At 39.9% G+C, this 17,342-nt stretch overlaps 1 protein-coding gene across 1 annotated transcript in view; it reads left to right on the top strand.

Moving 5' to 3' along the window:
• Positions 1-17,342, top strand: part of LOC126191492 (eIF-2-alpha kinase activator GCN1) — a 271,290-nt gene that overhangs the window by 115,282 nt on the left and 138,666 nt on the right. Inside the window, exons 12-14 of the mRNA XM_049932385.1 lie at positions 8,948-9,072; positions 9,159-9,337; positions 12,375-12,594. Of these exons, the coding sequence (XP_049788342.1) occupies positions 8,948-9,072; positions 9,159-9,337; positions 12,375-12,594 (524 nt within the window). The remainder of the gene's footprint in view (positions 1-8,947; positions 9,073-9,158; positions 9,338-12,374; positions 12,595-17,342) is intronic.

Genomic DNA, 17,342 nt, shown 5'->3' on the forward strand with positions numbered 1-17,342 from the left:
GGCGATCCCAGGATTCCTGAGTTGGGACTGGTAAGTACTGCCAGTCCTCTGTCCCCGCAAGCTGTAGGAATGCGTCTGTGACAAAGGTACAGCACAGTGGTGGAACATTGTGTGTCAGAGGGCCAGGGTATCTTGACCACCCAGATAGCAAGGATGGTAGAAACCTCTATAAACAACCTCTGTGCTGCACACTGATAATACACATGTGAAAAAGTCGTTAGCAGGCAACATCTGTAGAAACAGCCTAATCTCAGTTGTATAAGACTTAACTAGGTACGTGGAGCTAAGTGGACTTTTATTTCCCTAGCTACTCGTGAGACCGAGATGACACCCTTGAAATTCACTGCTCCTCCTTCCAGCATGAATAGTGGGCCACTGGTAGATACCAGCAACCAATCAAACAAGAGGGCTTGTGTTGCCTGACCTATCTTGGGGATTACATATTCTTAACAGTTTCTGGTTATAGAACGCATGCTGATGGCCAGAATGTGCTTCTTATAGTTAAATGGAAAGAGGACAGCTTTGAGAAAGTTTCACTTTTCTATATACCAGGTGTACAACTTTGCTTCTGCTGGTTTTTTCCCAACATTTGAGGCTTTAATGAAACAAATCGGTTTCACATGTATCATTCAAAGTATTTTCCTCAGCTGGTCACTACTTTTTTCCATCTTTCGGGCAGTGTACAAATCGTGCGTCGAAAAAAATTGTTCATATTTTGAAGTGATCCACTAATCAATCCAATTTGTGACTTCTTCATGAGATCGGGATGTTGGTCATCCAGGCCATGTGCCATTGATCTAAATAGGTGACAGTCAGAGGGAGCAATGTCTGGAGAATATCGCGGGTGGGGTAGGACTTCCCATTTTAATGTTTCCAAGTATGTTTTGACCTCTTTTGCAACGTGGGGCCGAGCGTTGTCATGCTGCAAAATCACTTAATCATGCCTCTCGCTGTATTGCAGCTGTTTGTCTTTTAATGCTCTGCTCAAACGCATTAATTGCGTTCAATAGCGAGCACTTGTGATTGTTTCACTTGGTTTTAACACCTCATAGTACACGGCGCCAAGCTGGTCCCACCAAACACAGGGCATGATCTTGGAGCCGTGAATATTCGGTTTGGCCGTCGACGTGGAAGCATGGCTGGGATATCGCCATGATTGTTTGCATTTAGGGTTATCGTAATGAACCCATTTTTTGTCCACGGATGTAATGCAATGCAGAAATCCCTTCCATTTTAGCCACTGAAGCAGCTGTTCACAAACACACAAATGCAGTGAACATCTCTTGGTTTCAGCTCACATGGGACTCAAGTTCCTTCTTTCTGAATCATGCCCATAGCCTTGAGACAATTTGAAATGGCTTGCTGTGTCACTCCCACTAATTGTGCCAATTCTTCTTGGGTTTGACACAAGTCTTTACTCAGCAATGTCTCCAATTCTGCACCTTCAAAAACATTCTCTCATCCACTGTGCCTGTCTACGACGTTAAAATCACTGTTCTTGAAGTGTTGAAACCACTCGCAACATGTTCTTTCACTAATAGCGTCCTTACCATATGTACTTGAGAGCATTCAATGAGACTGAGCCGCTTTTGTCTTCATATTGAAACAAAACAGTAACCTCTCCTGCAAATGATGAGAATTAGGCTCGTAAACTGACATTTTCAATCAAGAACAACTTTATGATGCAGACACAAATCGACTAATGTTTGAATGATGTTATGTTGACCGAGGTCCAAGCTAAGTGCCTGATGTCTGCGATCTGTTTCTTTCGACCGCTACTTGTCGTTGTCGCCACCTGTACACCTTGTATGAAAAGGTTTAGAGGTCATCATTGCAACTCTGAAATCTGTCAGATGCTTCCAAAACGGGGCCCTTTTGGTAGAAATACCTGAGTGAAGAACATCCAAAAGGCTCAGTGCCTTGAGGAGTATGCAGTAGAAAGTGAAGTGCACGGCACCTTGAACTACAGCAAAGGTGTTGCAACTTGCAGGGATCTGGGACATTCCCAGGAAGAATTGAAAGCTGAGTGGTCCCAGGAAGGCATTGTTGAGGTGCAAAACATAATGAAAATGGCAAATGACGATCTAGTGAAATCAGACTTCTTTATACTGACTTTTAGCAGCACAAAACTTCCTGAGCACGTTAAGGCCTGTTTCCTTCATCTCAACATGTGATCTTATTTTCCCAACCCAGTGCCCTGTTTTGCATACCAGCACTTTGGGCACACCACTGTATGTTTTAAGGGAGAAGCCACTTGGTAAGGCTGCCCAGAAGTAGTGTGTAAACTGCTCAGGGGATCACCCTGTCAGGAGAAGGGACTGCTGTGTTTCCCTTGAAGAAGGGAAGATACAAGAGGTCAAAACAACAAAGTGTATCTCATGTCATGAGGCCAGGCAGCCCCCAAAGTTTGCTACCTCCTTTGCATCATTTTTTAAACAGCCAGTTCACAAGGCTGATGCTGCTACACAAACGGAGACTGCTGTTGTTAGCACTGGTACCTGTGTTTTCAATGCACTTGTGCTGCTGCAGTTACTTTGAAGCCTGTACGTCCTCTCAGAATATCAGACAAGGCCATGGTTGCCAACATTGTGGAGCTCTTTGCTCCTCTCAAAAAAAAAAAAAAAAAAAAAAAAAAAAGACATTTCTCGTGACTCCTTTTGAAAGTCAGTGGACCTTAATATCGGCCTGTGGTACACATCTTGCCGAACACTGCTTGTGTTTGCAGCAAAAACCAATTTTAAAGCACTTGATGCCCATGTACAGCAGGGCTATACACACTGTCACAAAGATGACCTGTCTGGGGAAAGGGCCAAGGGAGGGGTCGCTTTGTTTGTAAATAATCTGCACCACTCCTCTGTTCTCCCCCTAGCTACTGTTTTACAAGCGGTTGAAGTTAAACTTCATGTGTGTCAGAGGATCACTGTTACTCACTGTACTCACCTCCGCATGATGCGATAGGCTCTGAGGTTCTAACGGATTTTACAGAATAACACCCTCGACCATTTCTCCTACTGGGAGAACTCGGTGCCCATAATGTATTCTGGTGCTTGAGATACACGTGCTGTAGGGGTCAAGTCTTGGAGAACCTCGTGATGTCTGCATCTTCAATATGGGCAGTCCCACTCATTTCTTGGCTGCTACTGGATAATCCTCAGCCATCGACTTCTCTTTCTTCCCTCCTGCCCTTCCAGACGTAGCCCTGTGGGAAGCAACTGATGGCCTTTATTCCAGTGACCATTTCCCATTGCAGAGCCAAGGCTCAACACATAATTAACACCAACTGTTTCACTTGTTCCACAAAAGAATGGGGAGCCATCAGAAGGATTTCTGGTAAACACAGTTTTTACTATTTACTGCCGTGCTGAAACAGGTGTCTTCAAACAAAGCCTGGAGACATCGCTCAGATAATAGAAGAGCATTTTGCATAGACTGCTGCCAATGCCAACCAGAATCCAATGTTTCGCTGCTACCGTGCGACTGTAGAGAGGGGCAAGTTTTACTTCAGCCCCACAATTCTGAGTCCTAAAGATCTCCTTTCTCTACGTAGGAGATGGAATTGGCACTGTCTGAGACTCCTGATACTGCACCCAGTTGTGACCAAATCCAGTACTGCATACTTAGACATTTGCCCTCAGTGTCAAAAGAAATCTTCCTTGAATGTTTTAATTTTATAAGGCAGATGGATCACTTTCTCAATCATTGGAGAGAGATAGTTTTGATCCCTCTCCTGATGAAACCTGGAAAGGACCGCACATGTCCCAGTAATTACAGGAGTATTGTCTTAATGAGCTGTATTGGGAAGACCGTTGAGTGAATGGTTAACAGTCGTGTGGTCTGGCTGTTAGAGACCAGGTAACGGCTTAGCCACTCTGAGTGGATTTTGGAGATTTTGGATTGAGTGGGGTAGCACAGTGGTTAGCACACTGGACTCACATTCAAGAGGACAGTGGTTCAAATCAGCATCCAGCCATCTTTATTTAGGTTCTCTGTGATTTCCTTAAATCGCTTAAGGCAAATGCAGGGAAGGTTCCTTCAAAAGGACACAGCCACTTTTCTTCTCCATCCTTCCCTAATCTGAGCTTGTGCTCCATCTCTAATGACCTTGTTGTTGGCAGGATGTTAACCACTAATCTCCTCCTCCTCCTCCTCCGGCGATTTCGGTCAACTGTCAACAATGTGATCCTGCTAGAGGCGGCTGTTCAGCAGGCTTTTCTGTGTAAATATCATGGTCTTGGTATTTTCTTTGATAAAAGTAAGGCATACAACACTATTTCATCAGTGGACATTCAAGGCCATCTTCCCATCTTCCTGTATCAATCTGTTTTTTAGGCCCTGTCTTGGTGACATGGTTTCAGATCATTTTGAGCAGGAGAGTGGTGCCCCTCCGGGCAGTGCATTAAGTATTACCCTCTTGGTGTAGCCATAAACAGTTCCTTACAGTACTTCTTATTTGTGGACGATTTTGCTGTTTTCTGTTCCTTCTCCAGTGTTGCAACAATGTCTTGCCAGAGGAAACTAAAAAGTGTAGAGATTAGATGAGTGGCCTGCGAAGATGGGTTTTCAGTTTTCTTTCTGCAGGTAAGTGTGTGTATGAGGTGTGGCTAGAAAAAAACCGGACTAGTACTGGTGAAACAATAAAACAAATGCAATAAGGCTGAAAGTCGCGTGGCCTGTCACGTGACTCTCGCTCCGCCTACTGCTCGAGTTTCATCTGCCTCCTGCACTCAGTCTGCCTGTGGCCATCAACTCCTGTTAACTCAGACACTGCTCTGATTGTTAAACGGCGATCTTGTCGAACAAGTTTACCGATTTTTTCAATGTTTGCATCAGTTTTTGCTGACAATGGTCTGCCAGTGCGAGTGTCATCACTGGTGTCTTCGCGGCCATCTTTAAATCGTTTAAACCACTCAAACACTTGTGTTCGCGATAAACAATCATCGCCGTACACTTGTTGTAACATTACAAACATTTCACTTGCAGATTTTCCTAGTTTGAAACAAAATTTGATGTTAACACGCTGTTCTTTCTGTACACTCAACATTTTCCGACGCACAGACAAAACGTCAACTACTTAAAACAGACGCCATGGGCAGACTGAGTGCAGGAGGCAGATGAAACTCGAACAGTAGGCGGAGCGAGAGTCACATGACAGGCCACGCGACTTTCAGCCTTATTGCATTCGTTTTATTGTTTCACCAGTACTAGTCCGGTTTTTTTCTAGCCACACCTCGTGTGTGTGTGTGTGTGTGTGTGTGTGTGTGTGTGTGTGTGTGTTCATTTTAATCATCCTCATTATATTTTTAATTTACCTGCCTTGCATATGGGAGACACTGATCTATGTTTTAAAGACTCAGTGAGATTTATGGGCCTCGTTTTTTACTCCAAATTGTCATGTTTTCGACATGTGAGAGACCTGAAAGCCGGGTCACTGAAGGCAGTGAATATCACAGTTAGCCTTAGACAGGTCTTATGGTGCGTCTGCTGCTGTTTTCCATAGCTTTTGTGAGTTTGCTGTTAAACTATGGGTGCACAGTGTATAGATTCCCAAGGCCTGCTTATCTGAATATCATTGACCCTATCCACTATGAGGTGATTAGGCTGGCCACAGGTGCTTATAGGACCAGCACCATATGCAGTTCATCTGCGTACCGTACTGAAGCTCATCCACCTCTGGGATGCCTTTTGTCCATGAGCACTGAGGCTATTTAGGATCTGCGGTACGGCATGTGCTGGAGTCACTTGATGTGGAGTGAGTAAAATGCCAAATCCAGGGTTTTAACTGTCTGCCACACTGGTTACTGTAGAGGCCCAGAGTAATTTCAGATTTAGTACAGTACAGGAGAGGTTGCACTCCCACATATGTTTTTAATACATTGCATAAGGACATTTTAACACAGCACCACATCTTTACACCTGTTATTATGAATGGGTTGAAACTGGGGGACTTTGTTGGTTGCTCTGTTGTTTCCCCTGATCATGTCTACAAGGTCTGACTACCTCAAGACTTTACTGTCTTTGATGTGGAATTATATGTGAACTTGCAGGCACTGGGGCAGATGAGATGTGATTTGAGTACTAAATTCCTTGTCTGTTCAAATTCTCTGAGAACACTTCATTCTCTACAATGCTTGCACGCAAGAAACAAAGTAGTCCAGAATATCCATGATGCGTGCATCCAACTACAATAGCTGGGGAAGGAGATATTTTTTGCTGGGTGCCAGAGTACATGGTTATTGTGGAGAATGAAAATGTAGCAGCAAAGGATGAAAATGTTGCCGCAAAGGAGGCATGTGCGATGCTCAGTTAGTTTGGTGTTCCTTCCCCCTGCATGCTATCGCCTCACTGTTGAGATACAGAGTCTTGCATTGATGAGAGGATGAGTGGCTGAAAGTACAGACAGTAAGCTCTGTCTAATACAGCCCACAATGCAGCTGCAGTGTACCTCCTTCCAGCCACATCAGTGGGACAAGGTCCTCCCTTGCTTGTCTTCAGGTAGGCCGCAGCCATATGACACATGGTGTCTTGCTCCATCCAGTGTGTGGTGCTTGTGACATACAGATCACTGTACACCACATTTTATTAGATTGTGTTTTATTTTCTGACCAGAGGGCAGTGGGTGATTTGCTGACAGATCTGCATTCTGTTTTAAGTAATGTTCAAGTAAATGTTGTGGGAGCTAAAAAGTTTTGTGATTTGTCCAGCAAGTTCCTGAAAATTTTAGGGAGATGTTTTCAACATGTTAACAGGGTGGCTGGCTCACCCATATTTTTTGTAAGTGGTGGTCAGCCAGTCAAATTTCCCTGTGCCTTTCTTTTAACTCCTCTATTGTTTTGTTTCTTTTTTAATCCCAGGTATAACATCCTATGCTCTTCCTCTGCTGTCTATGGCATGTGAGATAGTGTATGAGTGAGTGAGTGCATGAGTGTTATTATATAGGATATCTCACTGCATGATAACATTTTCGTAATTTTATCCACATTTTTCTTTTAGTGTGTGTATGGGTGCTGATAACCTCATCTTCAAGCACCAGTAAGCTACACACACACACACACACACACACACACACACACACACACACACACACACACAAAACTGGAGATGGAGAACTGTAGTATTATCAGATGAGTCCCGATTTCAGTTGGTAAATGCTGATGGTAGGGTTCAAGTGTGGTGGAGATTCCACGAAGCCATGGGCCCAAGTTGTCAGCAAGGCACTGTGCAAGCTGGTGGTGGCTCCATAATAGTGTGGTAGTGTGGTCTGTGTTGACATGGAATGGGCTGGGTCCTCTGGTCCAACTGAACTCATCAGTGACTGGGAATGGTTATGTGCAGCGAGCGAATGATTTGGCCATCAAGATCACCTGACATGAATCCCATCGAACATTTATATGACATAATCAAGAGGTCAGTTTGTGCACAAAATCCAGCACTGGCAACACTTTCACAATTATGGACAGCTGTAGAAAGAGCATGGCTCGATATTTCTGCAGGGGCTCCTTCAGTGACAAGTTGAGTTCATGCCACATCGAGTTGCTGCACTATGCTGGATGGAATGAGATCCTACATGCACATCTGTATCCCCATCTCAAGTCACACAGTGATCTATCAGATACGGGAGGTCTTTTTATCAGACACTGTACTTGACCTCCGTTCAGTGCCTCCTGTATTTTGTCAGTCAGGATCTACCATCATATGTTTCACCCCCTAATTTTTCATCAACAGAATATTTACAGTTTCTTTGATAAACTGAAACTTCACATTTTTTTGCATATGACACTGTTCAACTACTTTCATTGATTACAATGTTACTATGGAATATTTTTTTATCGGTAATTAATTGAACTGACACTTACTTATTTAGTACTTTTGTAAAATAGTACGGAGCTTCAGAAGAAAGACTGGGAGGAAACAGGATTTATCAACAATTCAGTAAGAATGTTAGCTCAGAACTTTATTGATAAAAGGTGACAGTACAGAGTGAAAAAGATCTGCGATGAAACATAAATTGCTGATTTCCATTTCAATATGTTTTTCTGGCTTCCTTGAGTGATGTTATAGGTGAATTTGTTATTTAATTACCGATGGCTTGAAGTTGTGTTTGCTGCCACCTGTCTGTAGTCTGTTTGGCTTGTCAGTCTGTAGTTTTAATTTGGAGATAATTTTGCTTTAAAAATGCTAAACCTATTTCAACATATAAACAGGATAATACAAGCAAATAAATAATTGCAAATGGCTAACTAACAAAATATGCTAGAGACTTAAAAGGATAGTTATAATTATGAACAGCATAAAAATATAGTCTAGATATTTTTGTGACTTGTATTTTCAGTGAAATTACATCTTCACGTACTTTAAAATTATGATTAACAAAATGCTAACCCAATATACCTATGCTAAAACTTTGGAACATAAATTTTAAGCAGTGCCAGTTTACATAACATTGTAACGGTATTTGGGATTAATGAATTATGCCTGAAACTCCCGGTATGAACATGAACTAATTTGATGTTTTCAGTCACTGCACATTATAGTCTGCCAAAGATTGGTTATTGATTTTGTTGCAGTGACCACTTGATACAAACAAGATGTAGAATGCTAGCAGTTCAGGGTGTGCATAGACATTATTTTTGTGTATCAAGGTGGTGAATAGTATGTTGCAAATGTGACTTGTCAGAATATCTATTTGAAATGTCTGTCTCAAGTAGATTTTATTACTCAGCAATTTCATATCTTGTTTCATGTTACTTGTCACCCATCGATAGACAGGTTGCTAGGCAGTAGCTTCTGTTGCTTGTAGGTATTCATGCTAAGTACTGTAAAGACTACCACATAGGTTTGTGTAATGCAGCCTCTCAAATTGAAAAAAAACTGTTTTTAATTGTTCACCTTCCACAGTGTACTTGCATTTCCTGTTCAAATAAAACTGAAAAGTGTGTGTTCTTTACAGTTCCACATTCACCAGAGTTGTGGTTGAAGATATTGAAATATTTGAAACAAGATCCAAAGGAGTTTATATTAATTAACAAAAATAAATTAAGAAGGTTATTGATACAAGATTATACTGCATCTCCTGTGAGTATGGTTCTATATTGGGTGTCAAGTGTTAAGTTTGTTCACAGTTTGTCTCTGCTTTTTAATTATGTTTATTATTTTTACAGAGTCTTGAAAATTGTCTAAGAACAGTAACAAGGTTGAGTCCAGCAGAAATGGTACCTTCTGTAATAGAATTTTCTAGTGAATATCTCAATTCATCTGACATCTTGCATGTAACAAAAGATGAATATTTCACCTATCTGACACCAGAAGGAGAGCTCTATGATAAAAGTGTTATTGCTGGGTAAGTGCAGATTACGATTTTTGTGTATTTATTTATTTTTTTCATAAGGCCCCACAATCAAAACATATCATTAAATTGACTTATAATAACAGAACATTTTAAGTAATATTGCTAATATACATTCTGTCCCAGGAGGAATGGTCAATATTCACAGATATGATAGGATCAATCTTTCAAACCAAAAAGCCTGGTATACATGGGCTCTAAAAGCATACCTTATGAACTATGTATGAGCATGTCATCATCTTAGATACTGTGAAACAAATCTCTTCTACTGCAAGCTCTTTGCTTCCCATATTTTGAGAAGTGGCAGTATGCACCAAAATAAGAAACAAATGTCTAATAAACATTGGCTCTTAAGTGTGTATCTTAAGGCTATGAGCTTTGAAACACATCTCCTCTACTAAACAAGTATTCGTAGTTCTTAACGTACATGTTTTAGAGCCAATGGTCAGTAGACAGTGTTTTCTTGTTTGGTCCACATTACCTCCTCCCAAAATATGGAAAGCAAACAGTTTTCATTAGAACATATTTGTGTCACAGTATTGAAGATGAAGTGCTCATACCTCTTACAGTGTGCATTTTGGGGTCCGTTTACTAGACTTTTTTGCTTTGAATGACAATTTCTGTTACATCCCTGAATGTTGTCGATCCCTCCTGGGGTACCATGTATAGCATAACAAAAAATTACACAAATAAAGAAATCTTTATGTGGTATTGTGTATTCTTAAGCTATTTGCTATTTATTTATTTATTTATTTTTGTGAATATTGTAACAAATGATAAAAGCTTGATTCTTAGTTATGGGTGGGTGTGATAGTATTAATGATGATCAGTTACCAAGGAGGGGGACAGCACTACTGTCCTGTGGCAGTATTTGTCATGTGGCTGTTGGTTGGGTTGTGAAAAGTTTTATTTAGTAAAATGGAATCAGCATTTCTTTTCTCATTATAGATGGCTTGAACCCTTTTTACGTTAAAATATTGCCTCATTGGTGAGATTCTCTCCACATATCAAATGAAATATTCTCACAGTTGTTGTTTTGTATACCATCTTTACTCGAATCTAAGCCGCACTTTTTTTCCAGTTTTCGTAATCCAAAAAACCGCCTGCGGCTTAGAATCGAGTGCAAAGCAAGCGGAAGTTATGAAAAATGTTGGTACGTGCCGCCACAACTAACTTCTGCCGTCGAATATATGTAGCGCTACGCAGGCATGCGTTGTAGGCACAAAGATAAATACTGGCGCCAAAACCTCTGCGTCAGTAAATAAATTAAAAAAACAAGTGGAAGACGAGCTTATTTTCTCCGCCGCGAGTTTCGACCACTGCATTTTCATACATTATCCAACGAAGTAAATACAAATTCCGTATTGTTCATTTTCGAATGTAGCACAATTTCAGTGTATTACGAAAATCTGACTGGCAAGACTGTTTGGGATGTTTGTCAATATGGCCAACTCTACGTTCTGAATTTTTTCCTATCTGTGAGAAGAGATGGTTGCTAATAGGAACCTGATGAAATATGAATCACATACAGTATTCTCTTCACCGTAAGAATAATACGAATATAAACATTTTGCCATGTATTCTTTCGTGTTTGCTGCTATCTCATTTAAATCCTGTCTGCCTAATAAACTACGAAACTAGAGTGAGACAACAGCAAACGCGGAAGAATATACGTATCGTGTCATGTTTATATTCGTATTATTCTTACAGTCAGAAATGAAGCACGGCAAGTGACTAGATTTTTAAATCTAAGATGAATCTAATTTCTGTGCAGAATTTGATGTAATAAAGAAGCGGCCGCAAAGATTTTCAAACGGAGAAAAATTTTCGCCTAACTCTCGTTCAGAACATGTTCTATCATACGCAGTCTATTATTTGATTCTTGTTGATCATTATCAAAGAAAGCAGCAGTGTAAGTAACAACAAATAGCAGTCTCTTGCCATTGTTTCGCTAATGAGACGATTCCACGCGGCGGTAGCGCGTACAAAAGCAAGCCATGCCGCGTGCCGCGACAGGCCGTAAACACGCACTATCAGAATGCGACAAACAATGCATGACACAGTGCAGTAATGCATTTTCAGCTTAAGAGTGACGCAAACACCTATAACAAAGAAAACGGCATTTATCAGATCAAAGCAAAATAAGCTATCGATTCAAACCAGACGAAGCACGTGAAAAAGGAAGGGTGCCCGTATAAATACGGACGGAGCGCCTGACGCATAGCAATGGCTACGTGGTAAAGCTTAACTGCTAAGCTTACGACGCGAACCAAACTACTGTAGCTGTATCGTCATTCATTTGACCTAAATTGTGTCTCATATTACAATGGACCAACTTCGTTTCGATTTGGAGGTGCGGCCTAAAACTTTTCTCTCCCCTTGAATTTCGAGTCTCAAATTTCAAGTGCGGCTTAGATTCGGGAAATTTTTTTTCCTTTATTTCGAGTCTCATTTTTCAGGTGCGGCTTAGATTCGAGTAAATACGGTACTTATTCATCTTGTGTGATGTAAAAAAAGATGAACCTGCCTTAAAGTTCTTGTAGAAAGTATTTGTGCCCCTTTTTATGATATAAGTCATTTACTAGAGACCTAAAACTCAGAAGACATTATATATAAGCAAAGTAGAAATATGGCGAGAACATTTGTGGCACGCAGGGTAGAAAGCAGAAAAATGTTATTGGACAATTAAAGAGGGACTAATTGAAAATGTAGGAGTTAATTGCATTAGAGAAGTGGTTACCTCCAGTCTGAATCCATCCATTCATTCATTCATTCATTGGTGTGACACACAAAGCAGTGTCTGTATCTTTATTGACCAAAGTTCAGCAGTAATACCTTACGTTCAATTATAGGGACTTAATGTGCACCACCAACCATTTTCTGCATGTCATGGCTCCAGAGTACCTGAAATGAAATGTCCTTGAAACTTTTGTCTCTCTGTTGGAAGTTTTCTGTGATTAGAATGACATTCTCCATTAAAAATGGAAGAATTGAATTTATCAACTATGTGTGATTTGTTATACTGTTGCAGAAAAGATGCAGACGACGATCTAAATATAAAGAATATGAAGAGAGAAAGCAAGGCTTATTCATATAAGGAACAGTTAGAAGAGCTGCAGTTGCGACGTGAACTAGAGGAAAAGAAAAGGAGAGAAGGAAAACTGAAAGAACCAGAACTAACTCCAAAACAGAAGGAAATTTTAAGACTTCAGTTGGAAAAAGAAAGTGCTATAAGGGCAAGACTGACTGAAGTATGTACATGACAATTTACATGAGTTTTAGTGATAGTTAATCCCAATTGTTAGCTTCCTTCTAAGTTAAGATCACTAGCAATTTTGCATTGCTGTTAACATGAATATGAAACACAATCTCAAGTGTTTTTAAATAAATCATCACCCATGTATAAATGATGGTATAAAAGTTTTTCATAAACATTTTAATATACCCATGATGCTACTGTTGGCATACAGTGTCGTTCAAGGTATTACTAAAAGGCACAACTCTAATGATCATAATTTTCATTTCAGTTATCTTCAGCATTCTGTTAGTCTGGTGTGACATACTTTTAATTTTTTTCCCCACTTCTCAGTGTCTGTCTATTCCTGTGTTCTGACTGCACTCTTCACCCTCACGAATCAATTTTTGTAAATTTCCTTGTGCTCTTTCACTGCTGTGTATACTACATATAATTCCCATTAGTAGACAATTAACTAATCACTTATGTTTCAGATTGAGACCTATTGTTTGCTTTTGGTCATCATCTTTTAATTCAGTCAGAAGCAAATATGTGGTAATTACTACTAGAAACAAACAAGATAAAGAATTATTAAGTTACACTACTGTTGCCCAAAGTTTTGCAATATCTATTGTGCTCAGAGTCACGAGCAGAATATCTTCTGTGTGAAGTGCAGGACGTCGATGATAGACCAGTGTGTGTTCCAGTGGTTTGTTGTTCTCTGCAATCACAATTGGTGGTATCCAGAGGGAAGTGTAATTTCTGAAAGTTACTCGTGGATCTTCCATCCCCAGATTGAAGGTGGTAGAATGACCTCCACATGACCCAGTTCTGTTCATACCCACGTGAGTGGGTTTGATGACCAGGTTGAGTTATTCTCAAGTCAAGAAATCCATAGTTGTTTCGTTGCTATAACTGCTGTTGTTTGCAACACTGAAGTTATCCTGATAAAACTTCTTCTGGACCTCAACCATGGGGCTCCTAGAAGTACCCATATAATAGATGGTCTTCTTGATTAGCCTGATTTGTTCTCTCCACATTGGCAGCTACCTCTTGATTAATATCCGGCTGCGTTCTGCCTGTGAGCTGGTTGAGAATTTGTAGTGTTGAGACAAAACTTAGGAGCTTATTTAAGTGCAAATTAAGGGTATGTGACATACAATTCTAATATGGACCCTCAAAAACCCTCTCAGGTAAGGATAGTGTGATGGGTAATAAGTTCCAGTAAGTGGTTTCAGGTTAATCCGTGATGCATTCCATTTAATATTGAGCTACCAACAAATCTACATTGTACTCCGTGAGTTGCATCAACCACTGTGTGATTGGTCACTGAGACCTATAAAGACCTAAAAGCTTCTCAGGTATTTATTACTTGAACATTTCAACTGATATGAAATGTTTTCAGACGCTTTAAATACTTACATCACAAATAAATTCTGCAGTGATGAAATCAGTCAGCTAAAACACAGAAGAAGTGAAATTGTGCACAATGGTTACAGTTTTTCATAAATTCTTGAAGAGAATCACTATAATGATAAATTTCCAGTTAGAGTTTAATTGCTGTTGAGCAGGAACAGACAGTGAAGCAGGTCAGTGGCAGAAAATACACTGGAAGTTGATTGGACATAGCAGGCAGTTGTCTCTGATGAAATACAGGATCTCATTTTCTCATAATACTTGTACAAAACTAGAGCAAGGAATGCCTTCCACAACCTCAACTCATCACAGGCAGAAAGCTGCCCTTAGGTGAAATGAAAAGTGTTGCTGTATAAAGGAGGCTACTGATAAAATATCAGGGTGTATACGACCCGGGAGATCCGGGAAAACCCGTGAATTTTTTGGAATTCTGGGAACTTTTCATTGTTTTAGTTACCAGTTAAATTTTTGTTATTTTAACTGGTAAGAACCAATACTCCAACAAAGGATATTACTGTATTCCACGCCTGCAGGATAATATTGCAGCAACAAAACATTAACAAGAGGAAGAAAAACGAAAATAAAACTTAAGCGGCAAAGGAATTGCGCCATATATAACAAAACACAGTGCTCATGCAAGCGTCTGCCAACCAATGTGTGTCAAAGGCTTTAGGAAGAATATGCAGTGCTTCCTAACTACAAATTGCCTCCAATGAGTGTGGCATGACAACTGTTTACATTTTAGCAGTTGCGGGCGGGCTCTTGCGCATGCGCAGTTGAGTCGCCTATGGGTAGTACCTTCTCCCGCTTCTGGCTACAGATGTGTGGCTGAGCGCCACTATCTAAATTGCTCTGATTCGGAAATGTCGCAGAGCCAGGGCTGATGCACAGAGCAGTCTGAGTTGTAGTGGGGAGGTGGGTAGTCTCCACGTGACCTGTGTTTATATTTAGTGATTTTGCTGTTTCCTCTTCGTTTATTGCTCTCACATTAAATGAAAACAAAACGGATTTCTGTGGCCGGGAGCTACCAAATTAATTAAAATACGTTCGCATAGTTACAGAAGGCTAAAATATGTTGTTAGTTCCAGGTTTTATTTCCACCTTTCTGACAATCAAGCATTAATCACCTTGCGGAACAATGAAGTTATTTTTGTCGGTTTGCTAAAGAGATTGGGCTTTTATTAATATTTTGCACTCAGGAAGTCAGTTTATTTTAAACAAAGTGTTTAATCTCATGCTGTTGGCTAGTTTCAACTATTCGCTGCATTTCAAGTGCACGTTTTCCATCTTCTAGCTCGTATGACATTATGCCATAATAAAGAACCAAACATGAGATAATACAGTACTGGTACTCTAGAAAATTTACATCTGAATCTGGACATACGATTGTGCACTTTAAGCCAAATTACGCATTTTAGTATGGTTCACGAAATTACGATGCTCCTGAAGTATCCTTTGATGTCTTGTTTCTTTTATGACATAATGCAAGATCGCACGTACAAACATACGGGCTTCCTGCGTCATTGTGGCTGCGCTGGTGCGGTGACGCCTGTTATCTGGCGCTCTCTGGCAACTGCTGAAACGAACCAGTTTCTAACAGGTCACGGGGAAATATTGCAAATGATGGTTTGAAAAGTGTTACTTTCAAAGTAAATTTCCTTTTACGCAAGATAAACTATGTGCGAGAATGTACGATGAATTTCTTAAACCACAGAACGTTTGACTCTCATGTAAAAATCAACTCCTTGAGGACGACCATCTAGAATAATTTAGAGCCCAGAAGATCAGACATTTACGTTGTTATTAAAAATTTTACTGGCACATTTGTGTCATGTATCTTAAAGTGTAATACGCGCAAAATGATCAGCATTATATGTGGAAGCTTAGCTTCTCTTGCAGCTTATTAATCTTAGAGATACAATATTATTTGTGAAAGCTTTGTTTTTCTTCTATCCAAACTATGTGTACTAATTTAAACCATTAACTTTTCTTTTTGTGTGTTCGCGCTACTTAAGAGTGATCTTGCTATTGGTTGACTACACTATGTGTCTTGTACTGTCATCAGCTGTTGAGATCACGTGACATGAGCTATGACTGGCTTACAAAAGCACGTCGCAAATCTCGATTTCATTGCTTCGGAAAGTAACATGCAGTGTTTGGTGGAATTCGAATTTATACCTCCGTAAAATGAAGAAATGCAGCATACATGTTGCTGCACATCAAAGATCTTTCCAAAACGTGTTGTTTTCCCCTGGGTTTCGTTTTCTAAAGTGCCTGTAAATTCTACGTCTGTTTATAAAACCATAAACATTCTAAGGATTGATAAGTTTTACAGTGCCGAGGAAAAGTATACTGTCATTTAACACGGAAAAAGTGTATTTTCATCCGGGAGAAAGTGTATTTTCAACCGGGAAGTCCGGGAATTTTTTTTCCTTGTCCACGTATACACCCTGAATATTGATATTTTCTTCCAAAAAATATTGATATATAGCACCGATATTTTTGCCCTAATATATCGACATCGAAATGGTGATATCGAGTGCCAATATTTTTATTTATGTATATATATTTTGTAATTTTTGATAAATATTTGAAACTATTTTATTTATTTATTTTTGAAATTGCGGAACAAGATAATTTTACTTTTACTGTGAGGGAGTCGTACTACTTTTTGAACTTTCATAATGTCAAATCTTCGTCTTTGACTGAGTCAAGCAAATATAGGTGGCACAAACAAATCCGATTGCACTGAGGGGTGGCAGTGTGAATTGAATAATAAGATTTCCAATGTGAATAAATACCACACCAGTTGCATTAAAAAACAGTTTTTAACGCAACTAGTATGCCATTTCTTCACATCTGCATTCTTCAAAAATCAGTTGCGAAAATCGTGAACAAAAATCGAAATGACAAGACTGGTTGGTCTTTGCAGTGGGTGGAGATGTGTTAGGGGAAATGTTGATGTAATTGGCACTCGACACTACTAACAGAAACTGCAACGTTTAACTTCACCAAGCAATTTTGACACTACAACTGCTAGGTTCTGGCGTTTGCAGAAATGAAAAAAAAAAACAGTATAAAGTGTTCTGGGCAAATCCAGTATGTGACAAAATCAAACAACAGACGCATGGGACACCTTTTGTTTTGCCACTTAATAATAAATCAATATTTATCTAAAAACAAAGATGATGTAACTTACCAAACAAATGCGTTGGTATGTTGATAGACACACAAACACACACACAAAATTCAGGCTTTCGCAACTCACGGTTGCTTCAGCAGGAAAGAGGGAACGAGAGGGAAAGACGAAAGGATGTGGGTTTTAAGGGAGAGGGTAAGGATTCATTC

The sequence above is a fragment of the Schistocerca cancellata genome, chromosome 1, assembly GCF_023864275.1.
Source record: "Schistocerca cancellata isolate TAMUIC-IGC-003103 chromosome 1, iqSchCanc2.1, whole genome shotgun sequence".
Taxonomy (NCBI): Eukaryota; Metazoa; Arthropoda; class Insecta; order Orthoptera; family Acrididae; genus Schistocerca; species Schistocerca cancellata.